This window comes from Actinia tenebrosa, unplaced genomic scaffold (assembly GCF_029948245.1).
Source record: "Actinia tenebrosa isolate PJP-AT-01 unplaced genomic scaffold, QUT_ActTen_1.0 PGA_scaffold5__44_contigs__length_20552954, whole genome shotgun sequence".
NCBI lineage: Eukaryota > Metazoa > Cnidaria > Anthozoa > Actiniaria > Actiniidae > Actinia > Actinia tenebrosa.
Genome location: NW_028292582.1, coordinates 5,560,692 through 5,578,308, shown reverse-complemented (window position 1 = coordinate 5,578,308; position 17,617 = coordinate 5,560,692). Strand labels below are relative to the sequence as shown.

The 17,617-nt window shown below is 36.6% G+C and overlaps 3 protein-coding genes across 14 annotated transcripts in view; 1 reads left to right on the top strand and 2 right to left on the bottom strand.

Annotated features, from left to right (window-relative positions):
- Window positions 1-184: 184 nt before the first annotated feature.
- Window positions 185-16,370, top strand: LOC116294589 (uncharacterized). Of its 3 annotated transcripts, none has more exons than XR_016121248.1 (11): window positions 185-1,037; window positions 8,971-9,086; window positions 9,431-9,496; window positions 9,578-9,667; window positions 10,333-10,419; window positions 11,369-11,473; window positions 13,310-13,429; window positions 13,516-13,602; window positions 14,135-14,221; window positions 14,601-14,749; window positions 15,076-15,233. XR_016121248.1 is itself a non-coding variant. In XM_031702220.2 (11 exons), the coding sequence occupies exons 1-11, from the start codon at window positions 653-655 to the stop codon at window positions 15,259-15,261; spliced, it is 1,518 nt and encodes a 505-aa protein (XP_031558080.2). In that variant the 5' UTR covers window positions 196-652; the 3' UTR covers window positions 15,262-16,370. The 3 variants fall into 3 exon arrangements, 2 of the variants coding, with proteins under 2 accessions (XP_031558080.2, XP_088893501.1); XM_031702220.2 differs by having other exon boundaries at window positions 196-1,037; window positions 14,561-14,749; window positions 15,076-16,370; XM_089037375.1 differs by lacking the exon at window positions 8,971-9,086 and having other exon boundaries at window positions 862-1,037; window positions 14,561-14,749; window positions 15,076-16,370.
- On the bottom strand, window positions 3,967-8,472 carry LOC148906375 (uncharacterized). The gene is made up of 2 exons (XM_089037363.1): window positions 7,468-8,472; window positions 3,967-6,997 (listed from the first exon to the last, which is right to left on the bottom strand). Exon 2 carries the CDS (start codon window positions 6,963-6,965, stop codon window positions 4,260-4,262), a length of 2,706 nt encoding a protein of 901 aa, XP_088893489.1. The 5' UTR covers window positions 6,966-6,997; window positions 7,468-8,472; the 3' UTR covers window positions 3,967-4,259.
- LOC116294588 (gamma-aminobutyric acid type B receptor subunit 2) overlaps window positions 16,087-17,617 on the bottom strand; it is a 31,966-nt gene continuing 30,435 nt past the window's right edge. For all 10 annotated transcript variants that reach the window (XM_089037367.1, XM_089037365.1, XM_089037364.1 and 7 more), the window contains one exon: window positions 16,087-17,417. In XM_089037367.1, coding sequence (XP_088893493.1) covers window positions 17,343-17,417 — 75 coding nt within the window. In that variant the 3' untranslated portion in view covers window positions 16,087-17,342. The remainder of the gene's footprint in view (window positions 17,418-17,617) is intronic.

The window sequence follows — 17,617 nt, the reverse complement described above, 5'->3', positions numbered from 1 at the left end:
TGTTAACATATGTCGCAGCACGATAACCGACTAACTTGACTTGCCGCCAATATTCGACCAATAGACCTTATTCGTCTTGATGAAATGTTTTCTAATTAAGTACGCGCAACGCCAGCTAGAGAATAGATTTTTTTATTCGAGTTGTATCCATATGCATGTGACTTCTCAAGTACAGCTATTAAATAAGAAATGGTAATCTAGATCTTTAGAATGAGACGAGGTCTGCATCATTACGAATAAAGACCTATTTGCAAAAGACGAAAGCAGCAACGTCAACAACTACAGAGTAATTATATACTATATATCTTCGAGCAAATTTTATAAGCTTAAAAAAATCAGCTTTTTTCTTTTGGAACCGGGTACCTACTTTAATGCGATTTTGCAAAACGTCACGGGATATATTAATAGGTTCCTATGTGATTTGCTTGCCGCTTATTGCCACAGGTCGGGTCATGCGTCTTGTAAAACTAGTATTGTTTACATTTCACGGGCCAGTTGGCTTCCTAGAAAGTAACAGAACCCAATATACTTAGAAACATTCAACATCGAACCAGCGCACTGGCACCACGCTCATAGTTTTATCATTTTCTAACGATCATTTTAATCCTTAAATATTTCTCTACAATTTTCAGACTAATTGTTAAAGTTTATAATGAGTTTTACTAGGGTTACGCCAAAGGAAAGTCCTAGCAAACGACAAAACCTGACAACAGGATGCAACTTTCCATTAAGAACACGTTTGGTAGTAAAGTCTCACTATCAAAACGATTTAGCACTTGAGTCAGGGCGAGAAACAGCAGACACATCACAGTATCAACACCACCTTAACGTGGATGGCCTCTGTCAAAATACAATAGAAAACCTTGGCAACAGTACTGTTGAAGAAGAGAAGATGGAAGGAAGGCAGCGTCGAGTTTTGTCATGTTCTGCGGTGTTAATGTTTGTGGTGTTTGTAGTTTCTCTCATCTCCTTGGTTCTTACGCTCCTAATGTTAACTGGTAATGTTAACCCAAGATGTAGCTGTGCCTCCGTCAAAGGTAAAATAACTGAAAATGTATCCTTACAATTAATTCTTTTGAAAAAACACATTTTTTATCCCTAAATGATTATGGTGTCTGCGCATGGCATATCGTCAAATGCCTACCACTCCCACTACTTTATTGATTATGAAGAAAAAAAACAATAATCGATCTTGTTAAGCAAGTGAAAGAGAACAGCAAAGAAATAAGTGATGATGATGGCTTTCTAATACTTATTATAAATGACTTCCCTAAAACGAAGTTAAAATGGGGTCATTTATTAATTGCTTTGTTCTTGCCGCCTGTTCTGCAATCACTTAATTTATACATCGAAGATAAATAGCGTGAAGACAGTTAATATGTGCATATAGTAACTAATACTTAACTAAACTGGTGCAAAGAAATGTTTGAACTCAGCGCTGTTATGTCTATAACTCTTTTTGTTTACTGGGTTCTATATCAATAATTTATGGAAGAAAAAATAAGTAGATGCTTGCCGCATAATTTTTGAAAAATTTTGCAAACTTTTGGTACACTTGCAATAGACTAATTTGGTATCAAGTTGTCTTACCACCTTTAATTAGCCAATCAAATGCTGTATCAGGAAGTACCATTCTCAAAGTTGTTTCAAGAGATGGTTTCCGGACCAGACAATAAAAGAGCCAATTTATTTAATGTTTTCACTTAAAAAGGGGAAAAAAAGAAAAAAATTTCTTAAGCTGTAGTTCGGAAATATCCTGGATCTATTTACATAGTTCCATTTTGTCATATTTGCAGCTCCTACAGTCGCATACTCATGCAAACATTTCATCCCTATTACAAGACTAGCAAGGCATTATTCAAGCCTTAATAGGATTATTATATTCATTATTATATTATTACTATTATTATACCCTAGTTCATTTTACGCTGATGCTATCCTTTATTTTAAATGTTAGATTAGTTTAATATATTGTAATTTGTATTAAATAATACTATATGACTTAGTTTATATGTAGCATCTTATTATAAATGTAATGCGCGATAGATCATTCCTATGGATATTTCGCAGTATAAGTGATTAAATATTATTATTTTTATTTATCAGTTGCTTTCCCTTGATCGAAGTAAATAAAGCCACAATTTCTGAAAATCGAAAAAAATCTTTTTTTGCTCGGAAACAAATGTTAAATATGACCAAACTGCGCAAAATGACCGACTGATTAAAGCCACTTTGTTTAGAAATTGCGAGTGTGCATATAGTGCAGACAGTTGTTAATTCTATGGCACGCCTCTAGATTTAACAAAAACGCGCGAAAACGCTTTGGCATTGCCAAAGTATTTTACCAGCAAAACTCACAAATATCAGTCTTTCTAAAATGGTTTAGTTTTAGTTATCTTAGTTAACTTTATGTTAAAGTATCTTGAACAAAGAAGTGTCCGTGAGGAAATTCTATCTATTTGGTTAATTGTGACCTCTACCGGGCATCAATCGTCTAAATCTTTATGAAATAGATATACTACTTTACTTATACTCTGAATAAATACACGTACCTTATGTATTTTTGGCTTATGCTGAATGCACCTTTTGTATATTCCAGATAACCTTGTAAGGCCATCACTTTGGAACAAGCCCGATAAGGTTTCGACTAACATCAATTATTAACTTATTCGTAGTTCCGAGAAAGGATCGCAAAGGATAAGGATGATAGTTTAATTGTTCATTTCACATATCAAGTATATGATGATGATTTGGACACTGATGATGATTTTCTTCTTATCAATTTTTCACTACTACTACTGCTACCACTACTACTGCTACCACTACTACTGCTACCACTACTACTACTACTACTACTACTATAGTTATCGGTCATTTGGTACACTTTTAGATTGAAATTAGAAGACACATTGCTTGAACAAATCCCAAGTCAATAGCATGAAACTCGGGATATATTGGGAGGGACACGTGATACATAGCAAAGTAACGTACGTTCAAGATTAACAACTTTCCTTAAGAATTAGAACACTTCTCCTGGAGGCGGTGTTTTCGGTCGGGAACCTTCAAAATCACGGGAAACGTTACCATGACAACCAAACTCACAGCTATTCATAGGATCAATAGAGCTTGGTTAGGGCTTTGATCTGGCCAAGTATGACCTATTAGCCTGGTATCCGAAAGGAGCGGCGTAGTTAAGAAGTTCAAGTCCAGTTAGCATATTGCAGAATCATGGTGGATATGATTTTTAAGTTGAGTACAAAAAGGTGCATGTCCAGAAACTTCACATAGGGTTAATCAATTGAAGCCATCTTATGGCAAGTGATTATAGTTGCCGAAACTTGCACAATGGCAAGTTGGGTTGCGCAATCGATGACGTCATAGCCGAGATAAGTAATTTATCTGTAAATCTAGTCTAAAAAACCGGTGGTCTTCCCACAATCATAAATGTTTTGTTCAGAATGACAAAGAATCATTTAGAGAACTCAGAAGAAAATTAAGGATGATTTAAGTTAATGCATCAAGAGTATGAATATGGAGTTCATTTGTTTTCATTGTTAAGCTGTCAGCCATGGGAAATTTTTGAAAATCAAAATTCTAAAATTAAAAAAAAAATGTACAAAAGCAGCGACATAATTTAAGGTAAATAATACCAATACTCTTTTACATGCCCCTCAACATATTAAAGTTTCTTTCAAATGGACAAACCCTAGCCCTTAAAATGAGCTTATATCGTTTTTACAACTATGACGGGGTTTACTGAGGCACTACTGACCGGTCAGGGTCTCACAAGAATACTTTTTTTTTGTCTTTTATGTATAATATAACAATTGAAACAGCAATTTTATTATTGCTTCGTTATTACTCAAGGGAGCATGCGGGAAAATGCAGTTTTAATTGTTAAACATATACTTTAAAAAATTGGGAAATGGGAAAATTGATTGTATAATTAATTGTTGATCGCACACGTAATATTTTAATATTTTATATTTTTACTTGGAAACAAATATCAGTGCATCATTAAGCTCGGTGGGCTTATTTTGTCACAAATACATCGATTATAGTTGATTTTATAATTTACCATCTTCTGTATGATCGCTATATAAAATGGTATACAATTTCATATGATTTTACATATCATCCTCTGCATGGTAGCTACATAACAATGGTACAACTCATGTGGGTAAAAGTTAATTGATGCTAAATAAACTATTGCACTTTAAAGAAAACGTTTTATTAGCTATATGTAGATATATATCATACTACTTTTTTTCTATTTGATAATTTCGACGCATATGCTTTACCTTTTGGTAGGCACGTTCAGTACCCTCCCTTTGAGTTATTTCAAAGGTTTCCTTGTTATTAATTAGTTTTCGGATAATCATATCTCTCGTGGGCACTTTCACGCTGGTGCTTTCATTCCTGCAGACATCTTCTATCTTCTTAGTGTCTGCTATTGACCACTGGCGCCTTTTGTAGCAGATCGAGGATCGTCCAACATCGGCGTTTTCTGATGGTGGTATGACATCCGAACCCTTCTCAGTTTCCTGGAATGACTTCACGTCCACTTCAGGTTCATCCTTTTCATCTTCAGCTTCGAGTTCCAAGGCTTTTTCTTCTAATTTGCCATCCATTAAAGTGGTGATCGTGTCATGGGCATCAGAGGCTGCCTGCATCTTATTTATTAAGTTGTAGTGGCGGTCGGCTGTTGCTCGCGAATGTCCCATCTTGCTTGCGAGTTTGTTTTTCTCTGGAGAGCTTAAACCCCTTGTGTTCGTAACAATACAGTGCCTGATCATGCTTGAGGAAAAGCCTGATACACTCTCTTCTCGCAGACAACCAGTCTTGGCTACAAACTGCTTCAAGGCATGGTGCACATGCGAGTTAGTATAAGGCGATCCGGTCGAGTTTAGGAACATGGCATCCGTCTCAAAACCATCTTTAATCAGCAGTTGTCTGAAGTACTTGATGTACCTGATAATCATCAGGCGAAGGTCATTTGAGAAGTTAAGGATTAACCCCCCTAACGTTTTGGTCGTCTTCTGATTCGAAATATGTATAGTCCATTTGCCATCTACAATTTTACCGTCGTCGAAAGTGGCGAGGCTTATCTCGGCACAAGGCCCTGCTCGATTGGCATTTTCTGTATTTATCAGGAAGATTAGGTAGTTTCGCACATTCACAGCATCTTCGGGGGTGAGACTGTAATTGCTGGTATGCATGATCATCTCTCTCATTTCTTTAACATGAGATGACGAATTTATGCTGCGGATTTCTTGGACTGTAGGAAGGACATTTTGGGCCTTCCATTCTTGATCTGCTCGTTGCTTGGCAATCGTCTTTCCCCATGACTCTCTCCAGTTTCTTTGGGTGTCTTTCAGTTCTTCCAGCGCCTCTCTCTTGTCAGATGAAAGTGACCTTTTCATACTCTTGATGGCATAGGTAAGAAAGCGCTCAAGACTTGAAGAGTAGCAAGATAAAGTTTTACTACAAAGGCCTTGTGACTTTTCTTGCTTTCGCAACTCAATCTGACGCTTAAAAAAGCGCTTGTAAAGCCGATCTTTGTCCAAAAAGACACCCAGGTCCCGAACGTTCGGATCTACAGCTTTGGCGATGGTCACAACGTGCTGGCACATTTGACGAATCATGGCTGGTGTCTTTTCAGTGCCATCTGGAGTGGCAAGATAGATGTTCCAGCCCCTAACTAATGACTCAAAGATGTTAGTGGGCATTGAATTTGGTCCATATGGTCCCAGGTTTGCCTCTTTTCCCTGAACATTATCATTGTCATCACTAACATCGTCGCCGATACTTTCATCCATCTCTTGCTCTTTACACGCTTCGTTTTCTTCACTGTCTTTATTGTCTTCGCTAATCTCGTCTTCACTCTCGTCGTTTTCGTCACGCTCATCCCATTCACTACCTTCTTGCTCTTCGCTTTCGCTATCTAAAGCCAGAGGGCATTTTTTCTTTGTCTCGACATCCTTTGCCAGTTTTAGCAAAGCCATCTTGAACTTGGATAATGGCTTTTTTCCATCCACTTCTTGTTTTTTCGATTTACTGCTTTGATCATCTTGAGTATTATTTGGAGTGTCTTTGGTTGTGGTTATCATTTTTTCTTTTTTGCTGATGATCTTACTCTTTGCTTTTAACCTTGCCATTTTTTCACTTCCAATATCAATGTCGTGATGGACGTTAAGATGTCTCTCCAATTTCACCCCTGACCCCTTTGCAGGGCAAGCACGTATGCGATGCCGGTCTTTCCGTTGTTCTGACTGTTTTTGGAAAAGCCACTGCTCATATTTTTCGGAAGACCAGCCATGCCCTGGCTTGTTGGTTGCAAGGTGCGCACGAAGGTGCTTCCTTCTCTCGCCACACACGGGGCATTCGCCTGTGGAAAGAAGGGGTCTTTTCTTTACACACGTGACCATAACTTCTTTTTCAGGATCTTCTACTTTATCAAGCTGAGTTATTTCTCCGGTCTCCTTGGCTCTGGATATTTTTACCACTTCCTGAGAAGTCTCTGCTTCCATCGACGCATCTGATGGAGGCTCTTCATAAGTGGCACCTGTGACACAGGCTGTAGATTGCTCTTCATATGTTCTTGGGGCTTGCTCCGGTTGTATATTGTCAGCATGAATAGGGCCACACTCGTCTTCAATTTCACCAATAGCATCTAGTAGTTTCTGGGCTCTTCGCTTAACAACAGCTTTGGCATTGAATCCGTCATCCTTGCCTTTTGGAAGGACTGCAATCTCTTTTCCTGTGCGGCAAAAGTGGTGAGCTCTCAGAGTTGATATAAGGAAGTCGGCTCGAGAAAAGAGGCTTGGCTCCCTGTCCTCAGTGACAATTTGCTCCATCATTAACTCGTTTATATACTTGGTACATAGTTGTGCCCATTCCTTGTCACGCATTTCGGAGTATTCATCACTGATTTGAGCAGGATTGCAAGCAAATAGGTCATTCATTTTGGTGAACTTTAAATTGACGTTCGAATATGCTATGAGAAAAATTATTTGCATTGGTTATACCATATGACAAAAGTAAGACCTCGGTGAATTATCGTATGGAATTTATTTTTTAATTCTGTATTTAATATTCCAGACAACGAACCAACTTGTGGTATATATTAGTAAACTGCAAATACTTAAAGCAACACCTGAGCCTCTATCAATGTTATGTTACACGGCTAGCACGTGGGATCTAACTATGTTCGTTTAAAGAGTTTAAAGGGCTAAGTCATAAACATAATCGGTAACGCAATTCAATTAACTAAACTAAAGGATACCTCAACAAATGTAAGAATAATAATCTGATTAATCATAACATATGTATCGTACAAATAGATACGAATGGAGTTCATAGTTGTACCATGTACAATGCAAACTTTCAATTGATTCGCGTGATTTGGTGAATCATTTAAAATTCTTGTTAAACTTGTCTAATTACATAAATAATAATACAACTTACATATCAGTCCTGCGCTAGCTAGTCCTGCGCTTGATAATCGATGAAAGCAAGATAGTGTAACGTGTTGAGGTAATGACTCAGAGAGACTTGTTTAGCTCCAAAGATGTTTATTGCTCACTACTAGATCACAAGTAGACTATCTATGAGTTACAATCCAACTCTATTTATCAGAATTATAGACCCTACTTAGTTACAAACGTGATAGTTAGGACTACAATGTACATAACCAGAGGTGTGTTGATGACGTCTTCAAGACTGGAACTAATTGATTGCTCACGCAAAGTCACGTAAAGATCAAACTAGAATTTCACGTATAACATTTAACTTAACTTCGTTACAATAGCTTTGAGGAGTTTAAGAGTTTTGAGGTCAGACGATCAGTTTATAACTTCTTTGATTCCAGAATATAGTTAATAAACAGCTTATAGCAAAGAGTTACACGCAGCACAATCATTACATAAACTGTCTAAAGTTAATAGGCAGTGTTTCTAGTGTAGGATTACAAGGTTTATTACATTCTTATCTAGAAATATCCTTACCGTAATTCCTGAACGTAAAACACGAACCCAAAGTACGTATTTTGTATTCCCTAATCACGTTATATTTACGCAAATATTTTTTACGGCTTCGTAAAGCCTATTTGTAAAATTTTAACGAGAAATTTCGAAAGCGGTATTCCCTCACGGCTAAAAATACATTTAGTACAAATTAGATAAACCTTAAAATCTAAATATATAATGCAAATCATTTTTCTCGGTTATATTTAACATGAGCAGTCATATTCGCACAATAACCGGTGCTCTTCCCAAAATGACCGGTCATATTCCCAAAATGACCGGTCTTCTTCCCAACTGACCGGTCGAGTTCCCAAATGACCGGTCGAGTTCCCAAATGACCGGTCGAGTTCCCAAATAACCGGTCGGGTTCCCAAAAAACCGGTCGAGTTCCCACAATAACTATGCCTACTACTACTACTACTACTACTACTACTACTACTACTACTACTACTACTACTACTACTACTACTACTACTACTACTACTACTACTACTACTACTACTACTACTACTACTACTACTACTACTACTACTACTACTACTACTACTACTACTATTATTACTACCATATACATAAGAACACATTCAGCCTGAAACATTTGCTTGACTTTTGATGAGTTTCGGGTTGTTTATAGCTAGAACTGCTACCCAGTCCCCAATGTAATATTTAATTGCCTTGATTAATGCAGTTGAGGTTAGTTCCATCCATTACTTAATTAAAATGTTGTGTTTGCACATTGATTTCATCTGTTTGTAAGTCAATGCAGTATTTAATTTAAAACACTTTCAGGCTGATTTTGCAGAAAACACTAGAACACACTAGAAAACACTAGAAAATATTAGAACAAAATAAGCCTGAACCCCAAGTTTTTACTGTACTGCTACTGCTCATGCCACTGCTTAATTGCAACATTCATTAAACAGGCTGATTTGCTTTTCATGTTTAGATCGCAGCAAACCAATTCGAACTACTAATTTCAGTCTTTCACAAGGCAAGCAGGAAGCTAAAACCGACTTCCAAAAATGGTTGATAGATGTACTTCGTAACATTACAGAAAAGATGGTTAGTTTTCAGCTTCTTACACGTTGCAGTTAAAAAAAAAAAAGCGATTCAGTTAATGGTTTCTTTACTATGAATAGTGTATTGTGATAAACCCTACAATATTTCCCTTGTTTGCTATCATGGTATAATAATCACTTAATTAAATGAATCACGTATAATCTCTGATTTTGTAAATCTCTATCGTTGGTCTTGGGCACATGCATGTGTAAATCTTAGGGTATTGACTAAAATTTACTGTAGTAAATTAGCAGTAGTAGACCAGTTGTTTTTGCAATGATGACTTTTGAAAAAAGTATCTGAAAAATAGGACTCACTATAAAGTTGCCTTTTAACTTATTCCACAGGATTACCAATCAGGTGATTTTCACAAACTGAAAGTCGATTTCAATATGATGAATAAAAACCGGAAAGTAAGTAATCATGAAATTCATGTTGAACCGAATTGATTAATTTCTCTTGCCTAAAATGTCTGTCAAAATTTCCTGCCTTAGAAAAACGAAAAGAAGCTTCAAGAGTCAGTAAACGAAACGAAGAATGAATTGGATTCAAAGATTAGAATGATGAAAGCAGCAATAACTCATGTATGTAAATAATTTTTATGGTATTTGTTACAAAATGTTATTTGATGGACCTTGACACATTCATCCATCCATTCATCCATGCATCCAATCCATCCATCCATTCACCCATCCCTCCCTCTCTCCCTCCCTCCCTCCCTCCCTCCCTCCCTCCCTACCTCCCTACCTACATTCATCCATCCATTCATTCATCCCTCCCTCCCTCCCTCCCTCCCTCCCTCCATCCCTCCCTCCCTCCCTCCCTCCCTACCTCCATTCATCCATCCATTCATTCATCCCTCCCTCCCTCCCTCCCTCCCTCCCTCCCTCCCTCCCTACCTCCATTCATCCATCCATGTGTCCACAATATATGTATACTCATGGGTTTGAACACATTTCCATGTGGCATGTAACCCCTGTGACATTCGTTAGTAAAACAATGCCATAATCGATCCACGATGCTGTGAGGTGATCAAGAAACATCCAACAATGTAATAATAGACATTATACCACGAAGGTTCCTAATATCCTTCATTAGTGTGATGATTGATAAAGATGGGTAGCCTTGACCGAGCGGAATTTGTGTTACAGAATTCCAATATGACTAGAAAGTGTTAGGATGTGATTAACAGCGAGAATCTTTATAGATCTGAACTCTTGAAACTTATTTCAACCTTTTCTTGATAAAGATGAATACAACTTCAGTAGAAATGAACGAGGCAATAGACAAGCTCAGGCAAGACCTTGGCGATACTGAAAAAAGGTTAAAATTTAAGGTAATTTGATGCTTTGAATCATGATTGCCCTTCCGCTTTATTCCTCTATCTTTCTTGTAGTCAGTCAGTTAAACGACGAATACTCCAGTTTCGTGTTCTCTTTTGCTCATCTTAGCCTCAGTTGTGCGATAAAATATCCAGCTATTCACCCATGGAGTTTTAATAAACTTGTGTTGTTCAATAGTACGTTCATTCCTTCGTATACAATGGACCTTAACAAGAGAAAATGAACTAAGAGAAGGAATCCCCCCTATATAGAATTGTAACCATCATGTGCACAGTTTGTACTATTTTCAAACCGTTTGAAAGAAAAGAACACATTTGTACACAATCGAGACTAAGACTGAGCAGTTAGAGGTTCACTCCAAATGGGAGTATTAAGCTTATAAAATAAGCCAACATTTTAAAAACAAACTGAAGTTAATTACATCATTTCCCTGAACCAATGTTTTAAGGACCCGAAAGCTTAGAACAAAAATTTAAATCTAGATACCGTGTTGATGGAACGAATTTTTAAGGGTATTTTAAAAATAGTTAAAACAATAGTTGCTTTGAGTAAGGAAACTAGTTCAAGGTATGACCGTCAATAGAGAGTTCCAGCCCGCGTGAATGTTTTAATTAGTTTTGTGCATGTTACAAGCACGCTAAGTAGGGCGTCCCAGTGAGGGCGAGCGTATTTATTTCGTATACTGCCATGCAACAAAGAACGTTGCATGATAATCTATAAAGAATACTGCCTGTTGCGCGCAGCCAACAAGATATCTTATTTTCCCGTTCGTTCCTCCTCAATAAAAGGGATTTCTGTCAGATGACCGAGAAAACAAATTATTTAGGGACAAAGGAAATTCTGCTTTTGAAAAAAATTATTGTAAAGCCCGGAGATCGTTGTTTTGGATATACTTCTTCAATTCCAGTACCAATGATCATGGAAGATTTTTTTTTGTTTCAGACTCTTGACGTTTCTGTGTTATATGAGAACCTGACGAGACTACACAACGAATCAAAACAGGACTATAATACAAACTATATTCAAATCCAAACGAAGCTAGAAAAGGTGTGTATCTTCATGCGATAGAACTGGCATTTATGTGTATGAAAAATTTGAAATCCGAGTCTTCATATTTTTACTACATTTAATATTCTAAGCACGAACCTCTCAACTCAATAGAGAATTATTACACATCAAATACTTGATCATTTTATCTATCCTTTACGAATATAATTATTTTTGTAAACAAAAACAAAAACAAACAAACAAACAAACAAACAAACAAAAAACAACAGCAACAATAGATGAAGTGGGACAAAAGTGAAGAAATAGAAATGCATGCAACTTTTTTCGGGGTTCTATGAATCCAAAATTGCTTTACGCACAAAACACAGCAAAAAGGTTGAATTTTTATTACTTGTATGTACCTTATTAAATGGAAATTTTGCGACAGTTAAATATCGCGAATTGTTGCGATTCATCAAAAAAAATCGCGAAATCAAAATGACACGAAATATAGGTGCCGCAAAAATATAATGACAAATATTGGAAAAAATAAAGAATTGATGACTGTATTGAGAACCATATACTTGCAACTCCAGCCTAGTCATCAAGACTTAGAACGGAACCAAACGCGATTTTTTAAATATTTGTAAACGACAATTATTTTCAAATTTATACAGAAATAATAAAATTAAAGTGATTTAGAATTTGATTTTATGGCAAAATCGCGAAAGTAAAGTTTCGGAAAATATGCGACCTCGGCAACCGTTGTACGTCAGATTTATTGAAAAACGCTTCGCGTTTACGCTTCGTAATTAAAGATGCTTTGAGCGCCATCAATAATATTCTTACCCCTTTATTGAGAAGAAATGGATTTTTTTTTTTACTTTTTCGCCAGCGCTTCCACAGTATACGGCAAAGTGTTCCAAAAAAATAGTAAAAACCCAGGCAAAAATCGGTTATATTTTTCATTGTTTTGGAAAGAAGAAATAACAAGTTTCCATAGGGGTAAAGGTTGATGCCGTCCGCGTTTTGGGTTTTGTAAACGGGCGCAACAAAAGTGCAGGATTTTCGCTTATTCACAGTGCCTGTCTCGTGGTCATTTCGACAACTTTTCGATTTTGAAGGAAATAAAAATCTGAGGAAACTTTCAATACTAAATTTGAATAAAAAGAAATAAAAAGAAATTCGATTTTCCGTGACTGTCCGGGGATTCTCGGTACTTATAGAGGCATGTCTTTTGCACATGCAAAGTATTTCGCAAAAAATGCGCACAAGCACGAAATCGAGCAAAGGTGCATATCTAATCGGGACATGTGAATCGGTGAATCTTCCACCGTTATCAACTCAAACACGATATATTCTACTCCATATTTAAAAGTTGACTCCATCTAAGACTCTAAGTGAATATCGCGCGAAAAACACGACCAGTCGAGTTAGCTTCACAGTTTCATATGAAGTACTGGTCCCAGTATGTACGATATTCATTTAGAATTTTAGTTGGACGAATTCAACGTTTACTGAAACAGTTTGATAGAAACATACTAGAATTTATCATATGACCCATACGGCCCTGCTCGCGCGCTCTAATAAAACTGCCCTCGGTCCGTACGGCATCACCTCGAGCCAAATATTTTCCCGTACGGCCCTCCCACTCAGTCAATAAGTACATATTATCGTTTCTTAGTCAATAAAGGTGGACGATTCACTGAAGCTATGACCTCTGTTGATATTCTCAAATAGACTAATAATGTCACCCCACCAAAGTTTCCACCCGACTCTCTTGATAAAGTCGATTACTCGATTACTTATCTGATTTAAAACGAATATCTCAAGGAAGACTAATCAAATACTGAAATACTAATCCACTTTTCTGAACATATGCCTTGCTTCTTTCAGATGAATTCTAAAGTTTACAAATTACAGACAAAATTGAATGTAACAATCAAAGCATTCCACGAAACTACCACCAGACAAAAAGAACAACTTGAAAAAGTGAACAAAACCACGAACTATAAGGTTGGCAATATTTTGTTGCCTTGGTCTCTCTTCTTTTAATTATTATATATCCATGGCTTTATTTATTTTAACTTTCTTTCTTTTAGCTTAATTTGACGAAGGATGAAATCAACTCGTCATTGGGAGAGATTTCATCTGATTTATTGGAAATGAAAACGTATCTCACCCAACAGGTTTGTTCAACGAAAATGTTTATTTTCATAGATTGTCGGTTCAGATGATACAACCTGAACCACAGATAGAGCGGTTTTCTTATAAGTGGAAATGGCTTATTCAGCAAATTCGTACCGTATTTTACCCGCTGTAGCCGTAACTATGCGTCGTGATTGAATGAAATACTGGAAGACAATGAGAAGCCATTTCAATGTTACGGGATGTCGTACCGTGTACGTGCCGTGCTGTAAGTCAGTCAGAGATTCAGTACCTTGCTGCGCCGCTTGCCTTGCATTCATGTCAGGCGGCTTCGTTATCGGATGATTATTTGGTTGGTTGATTATGTATGTTGGTTTAGCTGTTAGTGGGAGGGTAAGTTGATTGATTTTCGTTAATTTGTTTTTATTCGCATACCGTATGATATCATAGGAAGTCAAGTGACTATCAGTCACTTTCAAGAATTAAAACTAATTACCTTCCCGAAAGTTTATAAATGCAAAAGCCTTTCAATAAGTATATTTTGAAGTTTGCTTTGTTCCTGCCATCTGACAGGTGAATGATACAAAGAGAAGCATAGAAGCTTCACGCAGTATGCTGCACAACTCCATCAAGGATCTCAATGAAACTTTGCTAAACAAGGTGATGTTATCTGATTATTATATTCAAGGACGTTCATGGTGAAAAGTTCCCATCGTCAGATTTTTACAAACAATTGCTTGATGAAAGTAAATCATACTACAATTAAAATAAGCAAGTGAAAAAAACAAAAACAAAAACAAAACAAAACAAAACAAAAAACGGGGGCCCCCAACTTCGTTTAGCCTTCAGTGTGCGTGGAAATTCACCCTTTTTACGATAAAAACGACCGACCGAACAACGTAGACATGGAAAGCTGTCTAAAATATACCATTTTTACTGACAAAAGTATTGAACGTCCCTATTTTGATTTTGATTTTGATTTTGACTTTTTAAACAAAGATTAAGAATATGACGAAAAGCCCCATAAATCCAATCACAGGGTACATTGGATCAAGTGGTCTATCAGGAGTGAAAGGACCGCCAGCAAATTTTAGCCAATGTCAGTACAAGGTGCTAGCTTCCCAAGGAATTACCAACGATGGTTCGGGAGGTGCAATAGAGGTAGACGTTTCACTACTAGAACCCAAGGTATATTTGGTAACAATATCAGCCTTTCTGGTGTCGTAGAAATGCGTTGCATTATGTTTGGGGGGGGGGGGGGGGGGGTGGAGCGCTTCATCAGTCAGATGACATTTCATGAATCAAAAAACGAAAAAACTTTGACTAAATCAACACGGCAATCAAGGTTTGTTCATATTTTCGCTACCAGCAAACGACGCCATATATATACAAGTATTTATGCGTCCCCTAAACAACCCCACGATGCTAAGCATTTTTCAACTTCAGAAAGGATAATGACTTTCTGATTGTTTGTAACGCATTAAACGTTAACATTTGCGTGTATAATATTATAGGGAAAAAGGATTGTTGGTTCAACGTGTTCAACAAATGGAGCGGCGGAATATAATTTCGGTAAACTAAACACCACTGGTAATATCCTATATAGGTGCATCTGTAAAGGAGTGTCAACTCTATTCACCCCTACGGGGAATAAAATCTATTGTTACATGCATTACTGGGAATGTCCATTTGGGGATTGAATTTTGACATAGAACGCTTTCTATTAAGCGAACCAATCGGTTCCAGCGGTTTGTTCTTAAATGGCACCATAGTTAATGTTTTTTTCCACTTTCATAATGTTCGAACATGAAAATAATAAGGAAATCAGTATTTTCAGCTATACTTGCTTTGGTTCGTTGTGCGCGGTCAGTATCACGTGATGGTAAGGTTCAACCTCAAAAGCAAAACAATACCTTTATTCAATTGAGTTTCCAAATTATTCCACGGCCATTAACTATGTTGGCACGCGCGTCAGTTCTTAGACCTAGACCAACTTGGAAAAGCAGTTTTAAACCCTGACGCGTACTATTTGAGAACTGGCTGCTGGGACTGATCGGTTCAATGATGCAAACAATTTGTTAACTAATGGTAGCTGGAAAATGGGCCATAATATCTTTTATTGGGCAATTGCATATATGGCCATAGAAAAACAAAACCTGAAACACAAGTGCAACTGCAAACTACAATTATTAGAAGTATTTTGACACTGATCTACTTAAATAGGTGAGCTGTTACAAATTCATCAATTACAAAGGTTAGGAATTTATTACGACCTTTTTTAAGTCATTCGTCTTTTTTTGATTGTCTATAAATGAGGCATTTGTTTACCACAATCAGATTATTTTTTGGCTACTTTCTAAGGGCGGATCAAGGAATTTTAGGAAGGGTTGCACAATTATGATTATAAGGACGTACAAAAACTTAAGTATATATGAATAGACCGTTTTCTCAAAGTTGCGTGTGCATCCAATTTTAAGGAACTTGACGGCCCACGATACTAGAACACGAGTATTATCATGCATTGCTTTGATTTTTTTTTTTTTTTTTTTCTCCTCTTTAAATATAAAACTGTTGGATGCGCACGCAACCTCGAAAAAACGGTCTGTAGATACGCCACTGCTTTCTTACTACAATCAATTAGTGAATGTTCACATTATTACATCAAAAAAGATGAAACCTCACTATAAATATAGATTATGAGCCAAAAGCCAGGTTTTCTGCACTTCTAGGCAAAGCCAAAACTAGAAATATTTTTTTAAATAAACAACGACCTGGACCATTGTCCCGAATAAAGAAAGTAACACCAAAACGATGTTTGTTTTTGACCCCTGGTAGACGTCATTTTTCAATCGAGAATTAATTACTGCTTACAGGATTGCTTGGAAGGGGCACAATTAACCTAAAAATTGGTCCCTTCATAAGAGATCCCGCCTGTACTAAAGACTTATCGTAAAACTGGCGATTTATGTGTTTTTGTTGTTTGTTTTTCTTTTATCTTTTTTGTTGTTGTTTTGTTGTTGTTTTTAGCTTTTAGTTTTTCGTTTGCTTGTTTTGCTGCTTTTCCTTTTTTGCTGTATTTATTTTTAATTTTGCTTTTACATAAGGCTCAGTAATGGAAAAAGAAAAAAAAAAAAAAAGAAAAAAAATTCGAACTAACAGCGAAACAGTTTCGGTCCTGCAAAATTTATTGATACATACCCTGAAACGAGCTCTGGGCTGATCTAAGTCGGCATGGCTAACTCACCGACTGAATTGGAATTTAGAAAGTTAGGTTTTAGGAAGAGAGGAACTGTTTGTAGTTTTTGGAGCGGAATAGAGTTTATTTATTTCGTTATTATCCAATAACATTATTATAGTGACATAAATCAGTGTATATCTACCCTCTCAATGACTTTTGGAAGGAATGTCTTGCACAATCACTATACTCACTCCTAAAAGTATGTTTGGCATTATTTAGGTTTGCTTGATAACTAATAACTCTAATCAAAGTTGCAACCTTTATATAATTGGGCATTTTTTACGTTGCTATTGTTGTTTAATTTTTTGTTGTTGAAAAGTTCGTGCTTCTTTTTTGACCGCATATCACATGCACTATGATCTTCTATTAAACTATTTAAATAACTATTTACTATTTAAATAAATATCCATCTTCACGATTGTTCATTTTCTTAAATTTTTCTCTTCTTTTCTTCTGCTTGTTAGTTAGCCTTTTGAATATCTCTAGCTAGTAATTCTAAACACAGTGTATACTAATGATATAACCATTTTGCAAAGGCTGGTTTTAGATAACATAACTTGGCTTGGTTTTTATGTTGCGGTGATCGAGGATATTTGTCTCTTTTGTCTCTTGTTTTTTCTATAAAAAAATAATATTTAAAAAAAAAATTAAACTGGACATATGTTTCATGATATAGTAGCAGGTAATGTGAGCCAACACAACTGATTCAGGGATACTACAGAAGCCAAGAATATTTACTTTCTGTCTGTCTGTCTGTCTGTCTGTCTGTCTGCCTGCCTGCCTGTCTGCCTGTCTGTCTGTCTGTCTGTCTGTCTGTC